We start from the raw sequence: 18,461 nt of genomic DNA, 5'->3' as shown, positions 1-18,461 counted from the left end.
CATGGGAGTGCAGTTATCCCTTTAATATATTGATCTCTTTTCCTTTGGATAAATACCCGGTAGTCAGATTTCTGGATTGCATGGCAGTTTTATTTTTAATTTTTAAAGAAATCTGCATTCTGTTTTCCATAGTACTAATTCAGATTCCCACCAATAGTGTATAAGAGTTCTCTTTTCTCAGCATGCTTGCCAGCATCTGTTATTTCTTGTCTTTTTAGTAATAGCCATTCTAACTGGGGTAAAATGATATCTCTTTGTGGTTTTGATTTGCATTTCCCTGATAATTGGTGACACTGAGCTTTTTTTTTTCATATTATCTGTTGGTCATTTGTGTGTCTGCTTTTGAAAAATGTCTCTTCATGTCTTTTGCTTATTTTTAACGGGATTAGTTATCAAAATAATAAAGACTATATATGACAAACCCACAGCTAACATTGTAGTGAATGGGGAAAAGATGAAATTTGTTTCTCTTAGAACTGGAAGAAGACAAGGATGCCCACTTTCACCACTCATATTGAAGATAATACTGTACGCTCTAGTCAGAGCAGTGAGGCAAGAGAAAGAAATACAAGGCATCCAAATTGGAAAAGAGGAAGTCAAATTGTCCTTCCTTGCAGATAGCATGATATTATATTTAGAAAAACCAAAGACCTCACCTAAAAACTCTTGGAACTGAAGAATGAATTTCATAAAGTTGCAGGATAAAAAATCAACCTACAAAAGTCAATAGCATTTGTATATACCAATAATGAAATAGCTGAGAAGGAAATGAAGAAGGCAATCCTATTTACCATAGCAACCAAAGAAAAATACTTAGGAATACATTTAACCAAGAAGGTGAAAGATCTCTTCAAGGAAAACTGCAAAATACTGATGAAAGAAATTGAGGTGGACACAAACAGATGGAAAGACATCTCATGCTCATGGACCAGAAGAATTAATGTTGTACTGCTCGAAGCAATCTACAATTTCAGTGCAATCCCTATCAAAATACCAACATTGTTTTTCAGAGAAATAGAAAAAAAAATTCTAAAATTTGTATGGAACCAAAAAAGAGCCTGAATAGCCTCAGCAACCGTAAGCAAAAACAAAGCTGAAGTCATCATACTACCTGACTTCAAAATATATTAAAAGTCTGTAGTAACCAAAAGAGCATGGTATTGGTATTATATAAAAATAGACACATGGACCAATGGAGCAGAACAGAGAACCCAGAAATAAATCCACGTGTTTTCAACTGATCTTTGACAAAGCCGCCAAGAGCATACATTAGGGCTCTCTTCATGATGCTGGGAAAACTGGATAAGAACATGCAGAAGAAAGAAACACGACCTCCCTCTCTCACTGACCTCACAGTGACCTCACAAAGAGATGTCATTTTACCCTAGTATACAAGAGTCAACTCCAGGTGGATTAAAGACTTTAATGTAAGAACTGAAATTACAAAGCTACTAGAAGAGAACATAGGGAAAGCTCTTCAGGACATTGTTCTAGACAAAGACTTTATGGGGGAGACTTCAGAAGCACAGATAGCAAAACCAAAAATAGACAGGGGCTATGTTAAACTAAAAAACATTTACACAGCAAAAGAAACAGAGTGAAGAGACAACCTGTTGAATAGGGAAACATTTTTGTAAGCTACTCATTTCATAGGGGACTCATGTCCAGAATGTACAAGGAACTCAACTCAACAGTAAAAAATACATTGGCTTTTCTAGAAGTGTTTTCAGGAACTAGGAAGAGATTTGCTCTTTATGGCTAAAACTCTAGCCAGTATCTTTGTTATAAATACTAAGAATAAGATTAAAGATCCTGTTTTTTTTTTTTGTTTGTTTTTGAAATGAAACTTTGCTCTTTCATCCAGGCTGGAGTGCAGTGGCGTGATCCTCAGCTCACTGCATCCTCCGTCCCCCGGGCTCAAGTGATTCTCCTGCTTCAGCCTCCTGAGTAGCTGGAATTACAGGAGCCCGCCACCATGCCCGGCTAATTTTTGTATTTTTAGTAGAGATGGGGTTTTGCCATGTTGGCCAGGCTGGTCTCGAACTCCTGACCTGTGATCCACCTGCCTCAGCCTCCCAAAGTGCTGGGATTACAGGCGGGAGCCATTGCGCCCAGCCACTTTTTTTTTTTTTTCTTTTAAACTTTCAGTTTTTATGCTTAAAGAAGGAATCAAGCTAGGAAATTATTTGTGAAATTTCTTTTCTGAAACAGATGGCCTCCATCTTAATTTTGATGACCTGTAATTATTTTTTGATAGGACTTTAAATTACTGGCTATAGCCTTAGATTGACATTGGGAAACACAGTCTGGGAATAGAAAGGGCTAGAAACTCACTCATGGTTTGGTAGGGTGAGAATGAGGGAACCTGAGTGTCATGACATTCACATGACATTTTTCATCAGATTATGTCAGCAGTTACTGCTCTTGGTCAGAAGGCACTTACAACTTAAGAGCAGAGAACAGAGACAGTATTAGCTGACTTATGGTATATCCAGCCATATCCTGTCACGTGATTTTAAAAATAAAACTTAAAAGTCAAAGAACAAAGGCTAATGAGTTTCCCAGTATAAGAAGTAGATAATATTGTAGAGTTTATTTCATAAGGGTAAACCTAATACCCATTTATTACTATGTCATATTAAGTACAACGTCAGAGCAGTGCTTTTTAAATTTTAATGTTCATCAGAATCATTTACAGTTCTTGTTAAAATGTAGGTTCCTATTCAGTAGGTTTTAGGTGGGGCCTGAGAACCCTCATTTCTGTCAAGCTTCCCTGGAGCCACTGATGTTGCTGGTTCCTGGAGCATATTTTGAGCATTAAGGGTCAGAGCAGGGATTCCTATCTTTTAGGGTGATGGAACTCTTTGAGAAACTGAGGAAAGCTGTGGACCCTTAGAATAGTGAACCTGCCTCCTGCTCCTCATCCCCCTTCCCACCCACTCATCCCAGTGCATAGGATTTCAGGGAGGTTGTGAAACCTTTGAAACCTACCTGCATCTTCAGTTTTCATTTTAGAAGTGGCTAATAAAAAGACAGTCATATTGCGTAACAGTCTTTCAGTCACTCTCCTAGTGCTTTTATAGAATGGATGTTAATTTAAAACTAGGAACACACTGCCCTGGTTACCTGCAGGTTAGAGTACATGATCATGTGGAGGGCCCTTTAAATTGAGCTGCTCCAAAGGTGTGAGGTTCTGAGATGGTGAATTATGGAGTCTCTGGCTTCCAGCAGGAGTGGTGGGCATAGTATGAGCCACATTACTTCATTTTATAGGCAAGAATTGACAAGTCAATATGAGCAATACCACGATCACTTCTAATATTTCTATGTAGCTGGATGATTTTGTGTTCATGAGAGGTATTTGTTGATAATAGTGGTTGTAAGATGAAAGCTCTAGACACATGCGGTTAGTGATTGACTGAGAAATGACCCGTGTGGGAATGGGAGGAATCTAGAGGTGGCTGTCTGTGATATAAGTAAACCCAGGTGGTTTGTTCTCTTGTTGAGCAGGACATGCTTTGGTAGTTGAATGCTGTAGGAAAGGTTTAGTTTTATGAAGTATTTGTTTTGCAGCCACATGAACATGGGGTGTCCTTGAAGCAGTTCTTTCTTTTGGGTCCACAATGGAATTGTCCAACTCCTGGTGGGTTGGAGTGGAAGCACTTTTCAGGCTTGGAAATGTTAAACTTGGCCCTGGGAATCCGCCGTAGTTCCCGAATGGTGTTTACTGCAAATGCTTTTTGGGTTTAATTGTTCACAACTGATATTTATTTTGTCTGTCTTCATCTGAGCTGGCCAAGATGTTACCCCTTAGCTGGTTTCCCCATACGTGGATTATTTTAAAGTAAATCCCAGGCAACATATCATTTGATTTGTAAATATTTCAATATGTATCTCTAGAAGGTTTTTTTAAAAGTCATAATACTGTTATCATACCTACAATATTAGTAATAATTCCTTAACATCATCAAATATCTAGTCAATGTTAACATTTCCCTATGTAAGTTATAATTTTTTTTTTTTTTTTCCTTTTTGAGACAGAGTTTCACTCTTGTTGTCCAGTCTGGAGTGCAATGGCATGATCTCGGCTTACTGTAACCTCTCCCTCCTGGATTCAACCGATTCTCCTGCCTCAGCCTCCCAAGTAACTGGGATTACAGGCACCCAATACCACGCCCGGCTGTTTTTTGTCTTTTTAGTAGAGGTGGGGTTTCGCCATGTTGGCCAGGCTGGTCTCGAACCCTGACTTCAGGTGATCCGCCTGCCTCGGCCTCCCAAATGGTTACAATTTTTAAAGTGCTTTTTCTGTTTGAATTGGGATCCAGTTGGTTGATATGTTTTTAATGTCTTTTTTAGCTTTAGATTTCCCTTCCATCTTTATATTCTTTGCAATTTGTCATAATTTGGAATATGCTGTGTCATTTACCCTGCCGCCTTTCCCACAGGCTGGATTTTGCTGATTCCCTTGCCTGAGGATATTGGCACGTTCCCACTTACACTTGTCTTTGCTGCTGGTTCCCTGTAGGGCAGCTATAGGTCAGAGCCAGGCCATCCCTGCGAGGGAAGGACAGGAACCCTGGGGCAGTGGCGTTGGTACTTCACAGTGGCTGGCCTGGTAACCATTGGTGGTCCCTCCCTAGAGCTATTAATTCCCTGGTGGTGATGAAATGATATTTTAATTTTGTTATTCTTTTTTTTTTTTTTTTTTTTTTTAGCAGGAATATCTCTAAAGGAGAAACTTTCTTTCACAGTTATTTGGTTACTTGAAGTACAGATAGTTTTGGAAATGCAAGATAAATGCTTGATTCTTTCTTTTAACAGTTTTCAAAATAATGAGACAGATCCTTTGATCCTTCAGAGGGGACCGTTGAGTTTTTATTTTTAAGTTATGAGTTTATGTGCTTAAATATCTATGTATTTCAGTTGGTTTTTAGTTTTTTTGCTGCCTAGATTTCTCAACTTTGGGCAGCAGGAACTTATGCAGGTTGGTTCCTCAGTCCTTTTGACAGGGTCCTTGTATTAGTTTTCTTTTAGTGTATAACAAATTACCCCAAAACTTAGGGGCTTAAAACAGTATGTATTGACCAGGCATAGTGGCTCATGCTTGTAATCCCAGCACTTTGGGAGGCCGAGGCGGGTGGATTGCTTGAGCTCAGGAGTTTGAGACCATCCTGAGCAATACAGCAAAACTCCATCTACAAAAAATACAAAACTAGGCAGGTGCAGTGGTGCGTACCTATAGTCAAAGCTACCTGGGAGGCTAAGGCAGGATAATCGCTTGAGCCTAGGAGGTGGAGGTTACAGTGAGCTGAGATCATGCCACTGCACTCCAGCCTGGGCGGCAGGAGTGAAACTCTGTCTCAAAAAAACCAAACAACAACAACAATAAAACGCAGCCTGTATTATCTCAGAGTTTCTATGGGTCAGGAATCTGGGTGGGGTTTAGCAGGGTCTTCTGACTCTGGCTCTCCCCTAGCGCTGCAGTCAGGGTGCCAGGCGGCTGCCCAGTCATGTTTCATCGTCATGTCCCTGTGTGGGCTTGGGGAGCGTGCCCTGCCAGGCTGTCTGGCGTGCTGCTGGTAGGCCCCTGTTTCCTGCTGGCTGGGTCTGTCCACAGGGGTCCTCACTCTGTCATCCCTGGCTTTTCGCACTGCCCGGGCTCTAAGAGAGAAGGGAGAAGAGAGAGCCAGCAAGACAGAAGTCACAGTCTTGAAAGCCCGCCTGGGAGGTGACAGACCATCACTTGGGTGTGTTTGGGTTGTAGTCATTAGAAGTGACTCACTAGGTCCAGCCCACACTCAAGGGCAGGGATCATACCCACCAGGGTGTGAGTACCGGGCGATCATTGGGAGCCGTGTTACAAGGTGCCCGCCACAGCCCTAGTGACCTGTGTTAGTGTTCCTGCTTTATTGTGTGAGGAAATGGTTCAATATTTGGATTGAGTCACTTCTCCAAGGAACCCTGACTTATTTTAGTGGAAAATGGTATTTATAGGCCGTAATCTGAGCATAAGATTCTAGGCCTTTTCAATGGACAAAGCAAGGGAGTTGTTTGTTTTTTAAATTTCGGATGAAAGATGAAGTTTCTGCTACTCCTTCCAATTAGATTCAGGACTACAGTTTTTTCTGGGACAGAGTTGGCCCAGGCTGGAGTGGAATGGCACGATCTCAGCTCACTGCAACCTCCGCCTCCCGGGTTCAAGCGATTCTCCTGCCCCAGCCTCTGGAGTAGCTGGGATTACAGGCATGCGCCACCATGCCTGGCTAATTTTGTATTTTTAGTAGAGATGGGGTTTCTCCATGTTGGTCAGGCTGGTCTTGAACTCCCGACTTCAGGTGAACCGCCCGCCTCGGCCTCCTAAAGTGCAGAGATTACAGGCCTGAGCCAACTGTAGCTTGGCCAAGACTACAGTTTTTACTTAACCTCATCAAACTTATGTTTGTATCTCATTCAGCCACTTCAAAAACCTTGGTTCTCTAGGGCACCAACATAATTACTCTTGTAATGTCCCATAGTACACAGACAGAAATCACAGAATAATGACACTTACATTACCACCAAAAATATGATTACTAAAAATGGTTTAAGATTTCTTTGTAGTTCTTTTTTTTTTTTTTTTTTTTTTATTAAGGATATATCTCATTACAGTATGGTCAAATTCCTCTATAGAGTCATAATTGAAATAATTTCTCACTTTGTGGTATATAACTAGATTCATTTGCTTCAACTTACTTCTGAATTTTAGCTTGTTTTTAAACATTTTTGTTTCATTTTTGCATACATTATTTTTATCATTCTAAAGATGACCTCCAGATCAAAGTATATTTGCAGAAATCTAGCTTCTATCCTTGTCCACGTCCCTTGTCCGCCCCAAATCCTTATCCTCAATTTCCCTTTTTTTCCCAGGTAGCCTTTTGAAAAATTCATAGGTTTTAAAAAAGTTTTAAAACATAATTTGTATTTTTCTACATAGATTTTCTCCATCTTTTGTCTCCACTGAACAGTATATCCCAGTGGCCACGCCATAACAGGATATAGAGATATTCCTCATTCCTTGTTCAGTGGCGTCACACTCCATTGGGTAAATGTATGTGTTTTACCCATTTATTCTAGGGAACTGTACTCTTAAGGAGTCCTCCTGTTCTGCTGTTTTCTGAGAAATGCAGTTTCTGAACAGATGTAGAAAGAAGGTAGGAGGAGGGAACAGTGCCCTGGCTGCTTCTGGAAGAAGCACCTGCTTGTAACCACTCCAGTTTTCTTTTTGGTTTGCATCTTGTGTAGGGGGCTAAGGTATCTTTCTCTTTGTAACAAGGTGAGTGGGGCTGCTTTTTTTTGGTGAGTCTTGGCCCATTGTGGTGTCTGTTATTTACTCTTCCTTTGGCTTACAATTGGAAATTCTTTCAGGGTTTAACAACACACTGTATCAGTCATAATTGTTGATGGTGGCATCATTTTTCATATCTTCATGTTATATTAGTAAGGTTTTGGAAGGAGTGGTGTCCGGGATTCCTCCTCAGATGCCATTGAAAAATAAACTAATGTAAAAAGTAAATTAAACAAATGGGTTTAGTTTTGTTTTGTTTTTAATAATCTTTTCTCTTCTAACCACTACTGAATTATTTGTGTTGCAGGGAAAAGGACTTGGAGGCAAAGTTCATTATTCAGATGGAGAAAAGCAAAACAACAATCACAAACTTAAAGGCAAGTAGTGACCTGGCCTTGCTTAAGTTCTAAGAGCCCCATGATTGCTTTACTGTGGGGATGACTTACGGGGAAATAAAGCCTGTCTGCTGTTTCCACACCCTCCTTTCCAGTGCAGTTAGCCACGTCAGCTTGCACCTGGCTTGGGCTCAGTCTTGAAGCAGAAGAGTTGATCCTGTTTCCTTTCCCATCCCTGGCTTTATTTGATCTGGAAGCCAAATCCAAGCCGTTGCTCTGGTCCAGGAGCTCCTGAGTCTATCCCAGATTCGGGCATTTTCATCTTGTGTCCTCGTAGTAGGGACTTAGCCTGGCAATTGACTGTGTTCTGTGAACATTAAATAAGCTTTGCCCCTAGATTTTTTCTATTTTTTAACGAAAATAATCATGTTTGGTAATCCTTGAAGAAGAACTGGTATTATTATTCAAAACTCAGGAAAGATTAAAAAAAAATCACCAAATTTCTTTTATGGAAAAAAAAGTTAAAAAATATTTTCAAGATGGCAGGTTTCTCCTTTGGCACTTAAAATATCCTGTTTGTTTATTTAGTTAGGAAATTTTTAAAGGGCACTGAATGCTTTTCACTGAGGAGGGTAATAGGGGTATAAAATTAATATTGAAGAAATCAGAGCCGGACTCGGTGGTGCACACCTGTGGTCTTAGCTACTCGAGAGGCTGAGGTAGGAGGATTACTTGAGCCCGGGAGATCAAGGCTGCAGTGAGCCCTGTTTATGCCATTGCACTCCACGCTGGGCAACAGAGCAAGATCCCATCTTAAATTAAAAAAAAAAAAAAAAAGAAAGAAATGAAGTACTTTGTGGGTTCATTGCCTTTCTCCTTCGATATTTGTCATTAACTTTTAGGTCTGGATTTCTGAGACATGATGCTCCATGGCCAAGTCAGATCCATCTCCTGTTCACATCTGAGGAGCAGATTTCTATTAATATGTGGCTCAAAGGACTGGGTACTTTGAGATCCAATTTCAAAGTAGTGCGAGTTGATCTCCAATGATAGAAGCTGGGAAATGCTCCCATCTTCCAACTGAGCAGCCTCCGGACCATTTGATTTCCTCCGTTGAGGCACTGGTGTCCTTTACCTGAGGCATTCTCCACTGGATGCCTTTCTTTCTCTGCTTAGCACAACCCTTGTGCATTCCAGCTCTGTCTGGCCTGCACGGTGCTTCTTTCCCTTCCTTTGGCCTCTCGCATCTTCTCATGTTTCTACCCAGTTGTCACTTGTCCATTCCCTGCTGGTAATTACCTTGTCTTTCCTTCATGTGCCTTTCTATGCTCACAGTACTTTGGTAAAAGGCCGCTGACCCTGGATGAGTCTCCTTTCTTTGTGCATTAATCTGTTTTCTTCGATTACTCTGTTGCTTTTTGAGTTTTATAAACATTTTATCATCTGATGTTTCAGTAACCAGAATAGATGCCCAGACTTTTAGTGTTTTCATAAGAATCATAATTTTTTTTATAATATGTGAATCGTGGAAAATATGGTGCTCATTGAAGTGATTCAGCATATGTCCAATAAACAGACTTTGGGAGCATATGAAGATTTTAAAACATGGTTTTGGGGTGCACTTTAAGCATATAGCAAGGGGGACAAGATACATGCAAACACCTACAATAAACTCACAATATGGTGTGTCCTGGAAGAGTCTAGGCTGTCGGAGGTAGGAGAAATTACTTCTCCATGCAGTGTCCAAGGGAAGTGTCATGAAAGAGGAGACGTCTGACCTGGAATTTTCAATGAGACCACCAAATCATACAGCTCTAGAAGGTGCCAATCTTATCATGATCTATGTGAATACCACCCTCGTAGTTGTGCAAAGCCCAACTCTGGTGGATTTAGGTGGAGGGAACAGTAAATAGAAGTCACTGAAGCTGGAAAAACAGTCTGGCTGGAGTGTTGGGTTCTTAGGAGTTAATCGTGGAAAAAAAAAGGTCAGAATAGTATTCTTGGGTCGTATGACAGACAACTTGGATTGCTATAAGGAGTTTAGTTCATATTTCAATTTTATTTATTTATTGTTTTAGAGAAGCCAGCAGGAATGAAATGCTTTTTAGTCAGCATAGAAACATGGAAGTTTGGGTCAAATGGCAGTGCTTTTTACATTATTATTATTATCCTAATCATTTCTTTCTAGATACCAGAAGGAGGCACTGGGGACTCAGGAAGAGAACGGACCAAGACCTTCACCTATGACTTTTCTTTTTATTCTGCTGATACGAAAAGCCCAGATTATGTTTCACAAGAAATGGTATATGATATTTTCAAAATATTTATGTTGATTTATTTTCACATTGAGAAAAACATGCCTACCCTAAAATACTTTAAAATATCTTGCCAATTTCCTTCTGAATGTAATTTTTATGTAAAATTAGCCTTTGCTAACTTAACTTTCTGAGTGTTATTTAGGAGTATTTATTTAAGCCTGAGAAGAATTCACTTCTGAAAAGGTTGATTTTTTTTTTTTCCACTTTTGAGCATAATGATGATAATTTTTAATTTGTTTCAAAACCTGGATATGGTTCCTGTTTAGAAGGAGCTCTACATAGAAAGCATTTCTGGGGGGAAATGTGTATGCTGCTAAGCCCAATAAAAAAGCCACTTAACCTTGAATGCTATTCAGTGTGGAGATTTAGGAGGAAACCTCAAACCCAAGTCATGTGTTCCCAGCTTATGTGGATCATTACAGGTTTTAGAGTGGATTCTAGAAAGAAAGAATGTTTCATTCAGAATCTTTCTAGAATCTAGAATGATGCTGGAATTTGTCCAAGAAACCTGGCCTGCAGGCTTTTAAGGGCTAAAATGTAGATGTGAAGTGGACAGGTAAGAACAGACACAAAGGTACCCGCAGAAGCCTATCAAGACACTGATGTAGACATTTCAGGTGAGCAGAGGGACAAGTATATTTCTCTGGCTGGGGAAAAGCCAGGTATTTGAGCAGAGTGTGGTTAGAAATGGGGAGCACCAGTATAGAAGGAAAAACGCAGGCTTCATCACTGGGCCTCTTCCTGGCTTGTTGACAGCTTCTTTAGATACATTGCTTTAGGTCTCCATATGTTAAAATGGGGATAAGAATTCCTGTCCTGCCTGGCCTGGGTTGTAATCCATGCAATGGCATCTCGAAAAGTAGGGCATGAAAAAGTACTCGTTTCTTTCTTTCTTTTTTTTTTTTTTAAATTATACTTTAAGTTCTGGGATACATGTGCAGAACGTCCAGATTTGTTAAATAGGTATACACGTGCCATGGTGGTTTGCTGCACCCATCAACCTGACATCTACATTTTAATGCTATCCCTCCTCTAACCCCCTACCCACTGACAGGCCCTGGTGTGTGACATTCCCCTCACTGTGTCTATGTGTTCTCATAGTTCAGCTCCCACTTTTGAGTGAGAACATCTGGTGTTTGGTTTTCTGTTCCTGTGTTAGTTTGCTGAGAATGATGGTTTCCAGCTTCATCCATGTCCCTGCAAAGAACATGAACTCATCCTTTTTAATGGCTGCATAGTATTCCATGGTGTATATGTGCCACATTATCCAGTCTATCATTGATGGGCATTTGGGTTGGTTCCAAGTCTTTGCTATTGTGAATAGTGCTGCAATAAACATACGTGTGCATGTGTCTTTATAGTAGAATGATTTATAATCTTTTGGGTATATACCCAGTAATGGGATTGCTGGGTCAAATGGTATTTCTGGTTCTAGATCCTTGAGGAATTGCCACACTGTCTTCCACAATGGTTGAAATAATTTGCACTCCCACTAACAGTATAAAAGCGTTCCTATTTCTCCACATCTTCTCCAGCATCTGTTGTTTCCTTTTTAATGATCACCATTCTAACTGGCGTGAGATGGTATCTCGTTGTGGTTTTGATTTGCGTTTCTCTGATGACCAGTGATGATGAGCTTTTTTTCATATGTTTGTTGGCTGCATGAATGTCTTCTTTTGAGAAGTGTCTGTTCATATCCTTTGCCTACTTTTTGATGGGGTTGTTTGTTTTTTTCTTGTAAATTTAAGTTCCTTGTAGATTCTGGATATTAGCCCTTTGTCAGATGGATAGATTGCAAAAATTTTCTCCTATTCTGTAGGTTGCCTGTTCACTTTGATGATAGTTTTTTTGCTGTGCAGAAGCTCTTTAGTTTAATTAGATCCCATTTGTCAATTTTGGCTTTTGTTGCCATTGCTTTTGGTGTTTTAGTTATGAAGTCTTTGCCCATGCCTATGTCCTGAATGGTATTGCCTAGGTTTTCTTCTAGGGTTTTTATGGTCTTAGGTCTTACGTTTAAGTCTTTAATCCATCTTGAATTGATTTTTGTATAAGGCATAAGGTAGGGATCCAGTTTCCGTTTTCTGCATATGGCTAGCCAGTTTTCCCGACATTATTTATTCAATAGGGAATCCTTTCCCCATTGCTTGTTTTTTGTCAGGTTGTCAAAGATCAGATGGGTGGCGTTATTTCTGTGGCCTCTGTTCTGTTCCATTTGTCTATATCTCTGTTTTGATACCAGTACCATGCTGTTTTGTTACTGTAGCCTTGTAGTATAATTTGAAGTCAGGCAGTGTGATGCTTCCAGCTTTGTTCTTTTTGCTTAGGATTGTTTTGGCTGTATGGTCTGTGTTTTGGTTCCATATGAAATTTAAAATAGTTTTTTCTAATTCTGTCAAGAAAGTCAATGGTAGCTTGATGGGGATAGCATTGAATCTATAAATTACTTTGGGCAGTGTGACCATTTTCACAATATTGATTCTTCTATCCATGAGCATGGAATGTTTTTCCATTTGTTTGTGCCCTCTCTTATTTCCTTGAGCAGTGGTTTGTACTTCTCCTTGAAGAGGTCCTTCATATCCCTTGTAAGTTGGATTCCTAGGTATTGTATTCTCTTCGTAGCAATTGTGAATGGGAGTTCACTCATGATTTGGCTCTCTGTTTGTCTGTTATTGGTGTATAGGAATGCTTGTGATTTTTGCACATTGATTTTGTATCCTGAGAGTTTGCTGAAGTGGCTTATCAGCTTAAGGAGATTTTGGGCTGAGATGATGGGGTTTTCTAAATATACAGTCATGTCATCTACAAACAGGGACAATTTGACTTCCTGTTTTCCTAATTGAATACCCTTTATTTCTTTCTCCTGCCTGATTGCCCAGGCCAGAACTTCCAACACTATGTTGAATAGGAGTGGTGAGAGAGGCCATCCTTGTCTTGTGCCGGTTTTCAAAGGGAATGCTTCCAGCTTTTGCCCATTCAGTATGATATTGGCTGTGGGTTTGTCATAAACAGCTCTTATTATTTTGAGATCCCTTCCATCAAGACCTAGTTTATTGAGAATTTTTAGTATGAAAGTGTGTTGAATTTTATCGAAGGCCTTTTCTGCATCTATTGAGATAATCATGTGGTTTTTGTCATTGGTTCTGTTTACGTGATGGATTGTTCAGTTTCCATGTAGTGAAGTTTTGAGTGAGTTTCTCAATACTGAGTTCTAATTTGATTGCAGTGTGGTCTGAGAGACTGTTTGTTATGATTTCCATTCCTTTGCATTTGCTGAGGAGTGTTTTACTTCCAATTATGTGGTCAATTTTAGAGTAAGTGTGATGTGGTGCAAAGAAGAATGTATGTTCTGTTGATTTGGGGTGGAGAGTTCTGTAGATGTCTATTAGTCCCGTTTGGTCCAGAGATGAGTTCAAGTCCTGAATATCCTTGTTAATTTTCTGTCTTGTTGATCTGTCTAATATTGACAGTGGGGTGTTAAAGTCTCCCACTATTATTGTGTGGGAGTCTAAGTCTCTTTGTAGATCTCTAAGAACTTGCTTTATGAATTTGGGTGCTCCTGTATTGGGTGCATATCTATTTAGGATAGTTAGCTCTCCTTGTTGCATTTGTCCCTTTACCATTATGTAACGCCTTTCTTTTTAATTTTTGATCTTTGTTGGCTTAAAGTCTGTTTTATCAGAGATTAGGATTGCAACCCCTGCTTTTTTTTTTGCTTTCCATTTGCTTGGTAAATATTCTTCTATCCCTTTATTTTGAGCCTTTGTGTGTCTTTGCACATGAGATGGGTCTCCTGAATACAGCTACAGCACACCAATGGGTCTTGACTCTTTATCTAATTTAAAATGCCAGTCTGTGTCTTTTAATTGGGGCATTTAGCCTGTTTATATATAAGGTTAATATTGTTATGTGTATATGATGGTAGCTGGTTATTTTGCCCATTAGTTGATGCAGTTTCTTCACAGTATTGATGGTCTTTACAATTCTGTATGTTTTTGCAGTGGCTGGTACCGGTTTTTCCTTTCCATATTTAGTGCTTCCTTCAGGAGCTCTTGTAAGGCAGGCCTAGTGGCGGCAAAATCTCAGCATTTGCTTGTCTGTAAAGGATTTTATTTCTCCTTTGCTTATGAAGGTTAGTTTGGCTGGATATGAAATTCTGGGTTGAAAATTCTTTTCTTTAAGGATGTTGAATATTGGCCCCCACTCTCTTCTGGCTTGTAGGGTTTCTGCCGAGAGATTCACTGTTAGTCTGATGGGCTTCCCTTTGTGGGTAACCCGATATTTCTCTCTGGCTGCCCTTACCACTTTTTCCTTCATTTCTGCCTTGGTGAATCTGACGATTATGTGTCTTGAGTTTTGCTCTACTCGAGGAGTATCTTTGTGGTGTTCTCTGTATTTCCTGAATTTGAATGTTGGCCTGTCTTGCTAGGTTGGGGAAGTTCTCCTGGATAATAGCCTGACGAGTGTTTTCCAACTTGGTTCCATTCTCCCCATCACTTTGAGGTACACCAATCAAACGGAGGTTTGGTCTTTTCACATAGTCCCATATTTCTTGGAGGCTCCGTTCATTCCTTTTTCTCTAATCTTGTCTTCATGCTTTGTTTCATTAAGTTGATCTTCAATCTCTGATATCCTTTCTTCTGCTTGATCTGTTTGGCTATTAATACCTGTGTATGCTTTATGAAGTTCTTGTGCTGTGTTTTTGAGCTCCATCAGGTCTTTTGTGTTCTTCTTAAAACTGGTTATTCTAGTTAGTAATTCGTCTAACCCTTTTTCAAGATTCTTAGCTTCCTTGTATTGGGTTAGAACATGCTTCTCTAGCTCCGAGGAGTTTGTTATTTCCCACCTTCTGAAGCCTGCTTCTGTCAATTCATCAAACTCATTCTCCATCCAGTTTTGTTTCCTTGCTGGCAAGGAGTTGTAATTCTTTGGAGGAGAAGCAGCATTCTGGTTTTGTGAATTTTCAGCCTTTTTGCACTGGTTTTTCCTCATCTTTGTGGATTTATCTACCTTTGGTCTTTGATGTTGGTGACCTTTGTGTGGATGTCCTTTTTCTGATGTTGATGATATTTCTTTCTGTTTGTTTGTTTTCCTTCTAACAGTCAGGCCCCTCTGCTGCAGGTCTCCTGGAGTTTCCTGGACGTCCACTCCAGACCCTGTTTGCCTGGGTATCACCAGCGGAGGCTGCAGAACAGCAAAGGTTGCTGCCTGTTCCTTCCTCTGGAAGCTTTGTCCCAGAGGGACACCCACCAGATGCCAACCGGAGCTCTCCTGTATGAGGTGTCTGTCAGCCCCTGCTGGGAGATGTCAGGAGGCATGGGGGTCAGGGACTCACCCGAGGAGGCAGTCTGTCCCTTAGCAGAGCGCGAGCGCTGTGCTGGGAGGTCTGCTGGTCTCTTCAGACCTGGCAGGTAGGAACGTTTAAGTCTGCTGAAGCTGCGCCCACAGCCACCCCTTCCACCAGGTGCTCTGTCCCAGGAAAATGGGAGTTTTATCTGTAAGCGCCTGACTGGGCTGCTGCCTTTCTTTCAGAGATGCCCTGCCCAGAGAGGAGAAATCTAGAGAGGCAGTCTGGCTACGGGGCTTTGCCAAGCTGTGGTGGGCTCCGCTCAGCTCGAACTTCCTGGCAACTTTGTTTACACTGTGAGGGGCAAACCGCCTACTCAAAGCCTCAGTAATGGTGGGTGCCCTACCACCCACTAAGCTCGAACATCCCAGGTCCACTTCAGACTGCAGTGCTGGCAGCGAGAATTTCAAGCCAGTGGATCTTTGCTTTCTGGACTCTGTGGGCATGGGATCCACTGAGCTAGACCAGTTGGCTCCCTGGCTTCAGGTTCCTTTCCAGGGGAGTGAGCAGTTCTGTCTCTCTGGTGTTCCAGGCGCCACTGGGGTATGAAGAAAAAAAAAAAAAAAACCTCCTGCAGCTAGCTTGGTGTCTGCCCAAACAGCTGCCCACTTTTGTGCTTGAAACGCGGGACCCTGGTGGTATAGGCACCCGAAGGAATCTCCTGGTCTGCGAGTTGTGAAGACCGTGGGAAAAGCATAATATTTGTGCCAGAATGCACTGTTCTTCATGGCACAGTCCCTCATGGCTTCCCTTGGCGAGGGGAGGGAGTTCTCCAACCCCTTGCACTTTCTGGGTGAGGCTGTTTTCAACCCTGCATCTGTTCACCCTCCGTGGGCTGCACCCACTGTCTAGCCAGTCCCAGTGAGATGAGCCAGCCAGTACCTCAATTGAAAATCCAGACATCACCTGCCTTCTGCATTGATCTCACTGGGAGCTGCAGACCAAAGCTGTTCCTATTTGGCCATCTTGCCAGCCACCAAAAGTACTTGTTTCTTGCAGCTTGAAATGTGTCCATGCACCAGAATCATCAGTACTGCCTGGGAACTTGTTAGAAATGTGAAATCTCAGGACCTATTCCAAGACCTACTGAATTAGATCTGAATTGTTTTTAGCAAGATCCCCAGTTCTCTGTGTGCACCTTAACATTTGAGAAATGTAGTCTGTTTGTAAATGGTTTGTGGAGGAAGTTGGCTTTCTGAGACAGTGTAAATGTTAAAGTTGGAGGACTGGAGCGACTGTATCCAGAAGATACTGAATCAAACATCTGGGAAAAACAGGAGCTGGGTGCAGCGTTGCGCACTTGTAGTCCCAGCTACTTGGGGAGCTGAGGCGGGAGGATTGCTTGAGGCCAGGACAAGTCCAGCCTGGGCAACATAGCGAGACCCTGTCTCTTAAAAAATTAGGAAAAAGTAGGAAGGAATAGCAGTGATGAGAATGGGAGCCTCACAGAGAGAGGTGGTGCCTGGTCTGAAAGAAGGCCTGGGAGAGGAAAGATAAACTGATGTTGGTGAAATTCTATTGGTGTCAGAAACTCTGCTTGGTGTTCATATGTTCTATCTTGTTTAATCCTCACAGGAATCAAATGTGTTAAATTTTAACTCTACTTTTCTTTGTTGAAGAGATTCAGTAAGCTTAAGGAACTTGCTCAGGTTTGTAGACCTAATTGACTTTTAATAGTAGCAGAGTTGGACCATGGGGCTGTTGTATAGGGTGCTGGAGATGCCACTGGAAGGTCTTAAGGATGTGGATGAGAAGGAGTGGTGTGTTCTCGATGACAAATGGATCAGGCACAGGAAATGGCTGACAGGTCGCATCCCTGCTATAAATAGGGGAAGATGCGAGTGTAGCATGGTGTGTGTGGGGTGTGTGTGTGTCTGTGTGTGTGTGTGTGTGTGTGTGATTTGAATGTAAAGGCATATTTAGAAAATATATCGTGTCTACTACTATAGTTCAAGTTTCCCTTAACCTTGAACAAATACCAAGTAAGATGACCATTAATATTTTTTCTCCCAAATTAATTTTAGAATTAGAAAATCAATGAGCAACTTAAATCTACAGTCATGTGAATTAAAGACGATTAAACAAGGTCTGCTTTTCTTAATGGTTCTTCAAAACTCCAAAGGGAGGCTTTGATCTCACACAACCTGTTCCTTAATTCAACCCAGGAGAAACTTGAAACCTAACATTTCCCAGTTGACATGCCCGATGAGCGCGTCTTTGTTTTAACAGTGCCCTCTTGTGGGCAGTTCCCCTCAAGTGAGGCCCCAGTGATGCCTTGGATTACTCAGGAAATCAGCTTTCAAGTCTGTGCTCTGACAGGCAGCAAGGTGGGTTTCAGGCAACCAGGCCAGCCAGGTTCTGATGCCAGCAGGGAAGAGCGGTTGTCAGTCTCATAAAGCAGGCCCTCCTTCCTACCTTGGTTGTGGGGGCGGTGCTTGGTGCATCCTCTGTGGGAGCTGTGAGGGGGGTATCTCGATTTCCTTGCCAAGACCCCTGGAGAGATGAAGGCAGTGCCGGCTGCTTTTCCAGGTCATGGCACCAAATTTGGGTGGGTTTTTCGAGACCCACTGAGAGTGAGGCTGAGACTGAGCCAGCCCAGGGTCTCTGCGCCTCCAGACCTGGATTTTCTAGACCCCTTCGCAGTCATGTCTCCCCGAAACCAAACCCCGCTGATCCACTGAATTGGAAAACCGCCTGTGTTAACTTTCTGGGCAATGAAGTAATAGCAAAGTGGTAGGCCTAGATTTTAACCCTAGGAAATAATTTTATTCTGAAAACCTTTGGGTTTGGTTTAAATGTGATATTTTTCATGACTTTGGTTTAGTCCCAGGCCAAACTATGAGAAAAGATCCTTCTTTATTCTTTGAGAAGTGTTTAGATGACTTTTTTCCTTACTAGTGAATTCATAAAAAAATGATATTTGCCTTTTGTGTTTTGTTTAATCTGAGAGAATTGGGGAAATATTTAGTTTTTACTCATATTCCATATACGTTGGTGAAAATAAGACTCCAACTGGTGGTCTGGAGTCCCGAGTGCCCCTGGGGTTCCTGACTTTTGCTTCTTAAGAGAAGATTGGGGAGGGGCCCTTCAAGGTAGGATTGGGGCCTGGTTGTTGCCTTCGGGGGTGTGGGAAGAGGACA

At 41.4% G+C, this 18,461-nt stretch overlaps 1 protein-coding gene across 7 annotated transcripts in view; it reads left to right on the top strand.

The window, feature by feature from the left end:
* Nucleotides 1-18,461, top strand: part of LOC105486875 (kinesin family member 16B) — a 310,777-nt gene that overhangs the window by 38,518 nt on the left and 253,798 nt on the right. For all 7 annotated transcript variants that reach the window (XM_011749957.3, XM_011749955.3, XM_011749956.3 and 4 more), the window contains exons 2-3: nucleotides 7,632-7,701; nucleotides 9,848-9,961. In XM_011749957.3, coding sequence (XP_011748259.2) covers nucleotides 7,632-7,701; nucleotides 9,848-9,961 — 184 coding nt within the window. The remainder of the gene's footprint in view (nucleotides 1-7,631; nucleotides 7,702-9,847; nucleotides 9,962-18,461) is intronic.

Source organism: Macaca nemestrina, chromosome 15 (genome assembly GCF_043159975.1).
Source record: "Macaca nemestrina isolate mMacNem1 chromosome 15, mMacNem.hap1, whole genome shotgun sequence".
Taxonomy (NCBI): domain Eukaryota; kingdom Metazoa; phylum Chordata; class Mammalia; order Primates; family Cercopithecidae; genus Macaca; species Macaca nemestrina.
This window is presented reverse-complemented; position numbering and strand designations above follow the sequence as displayed.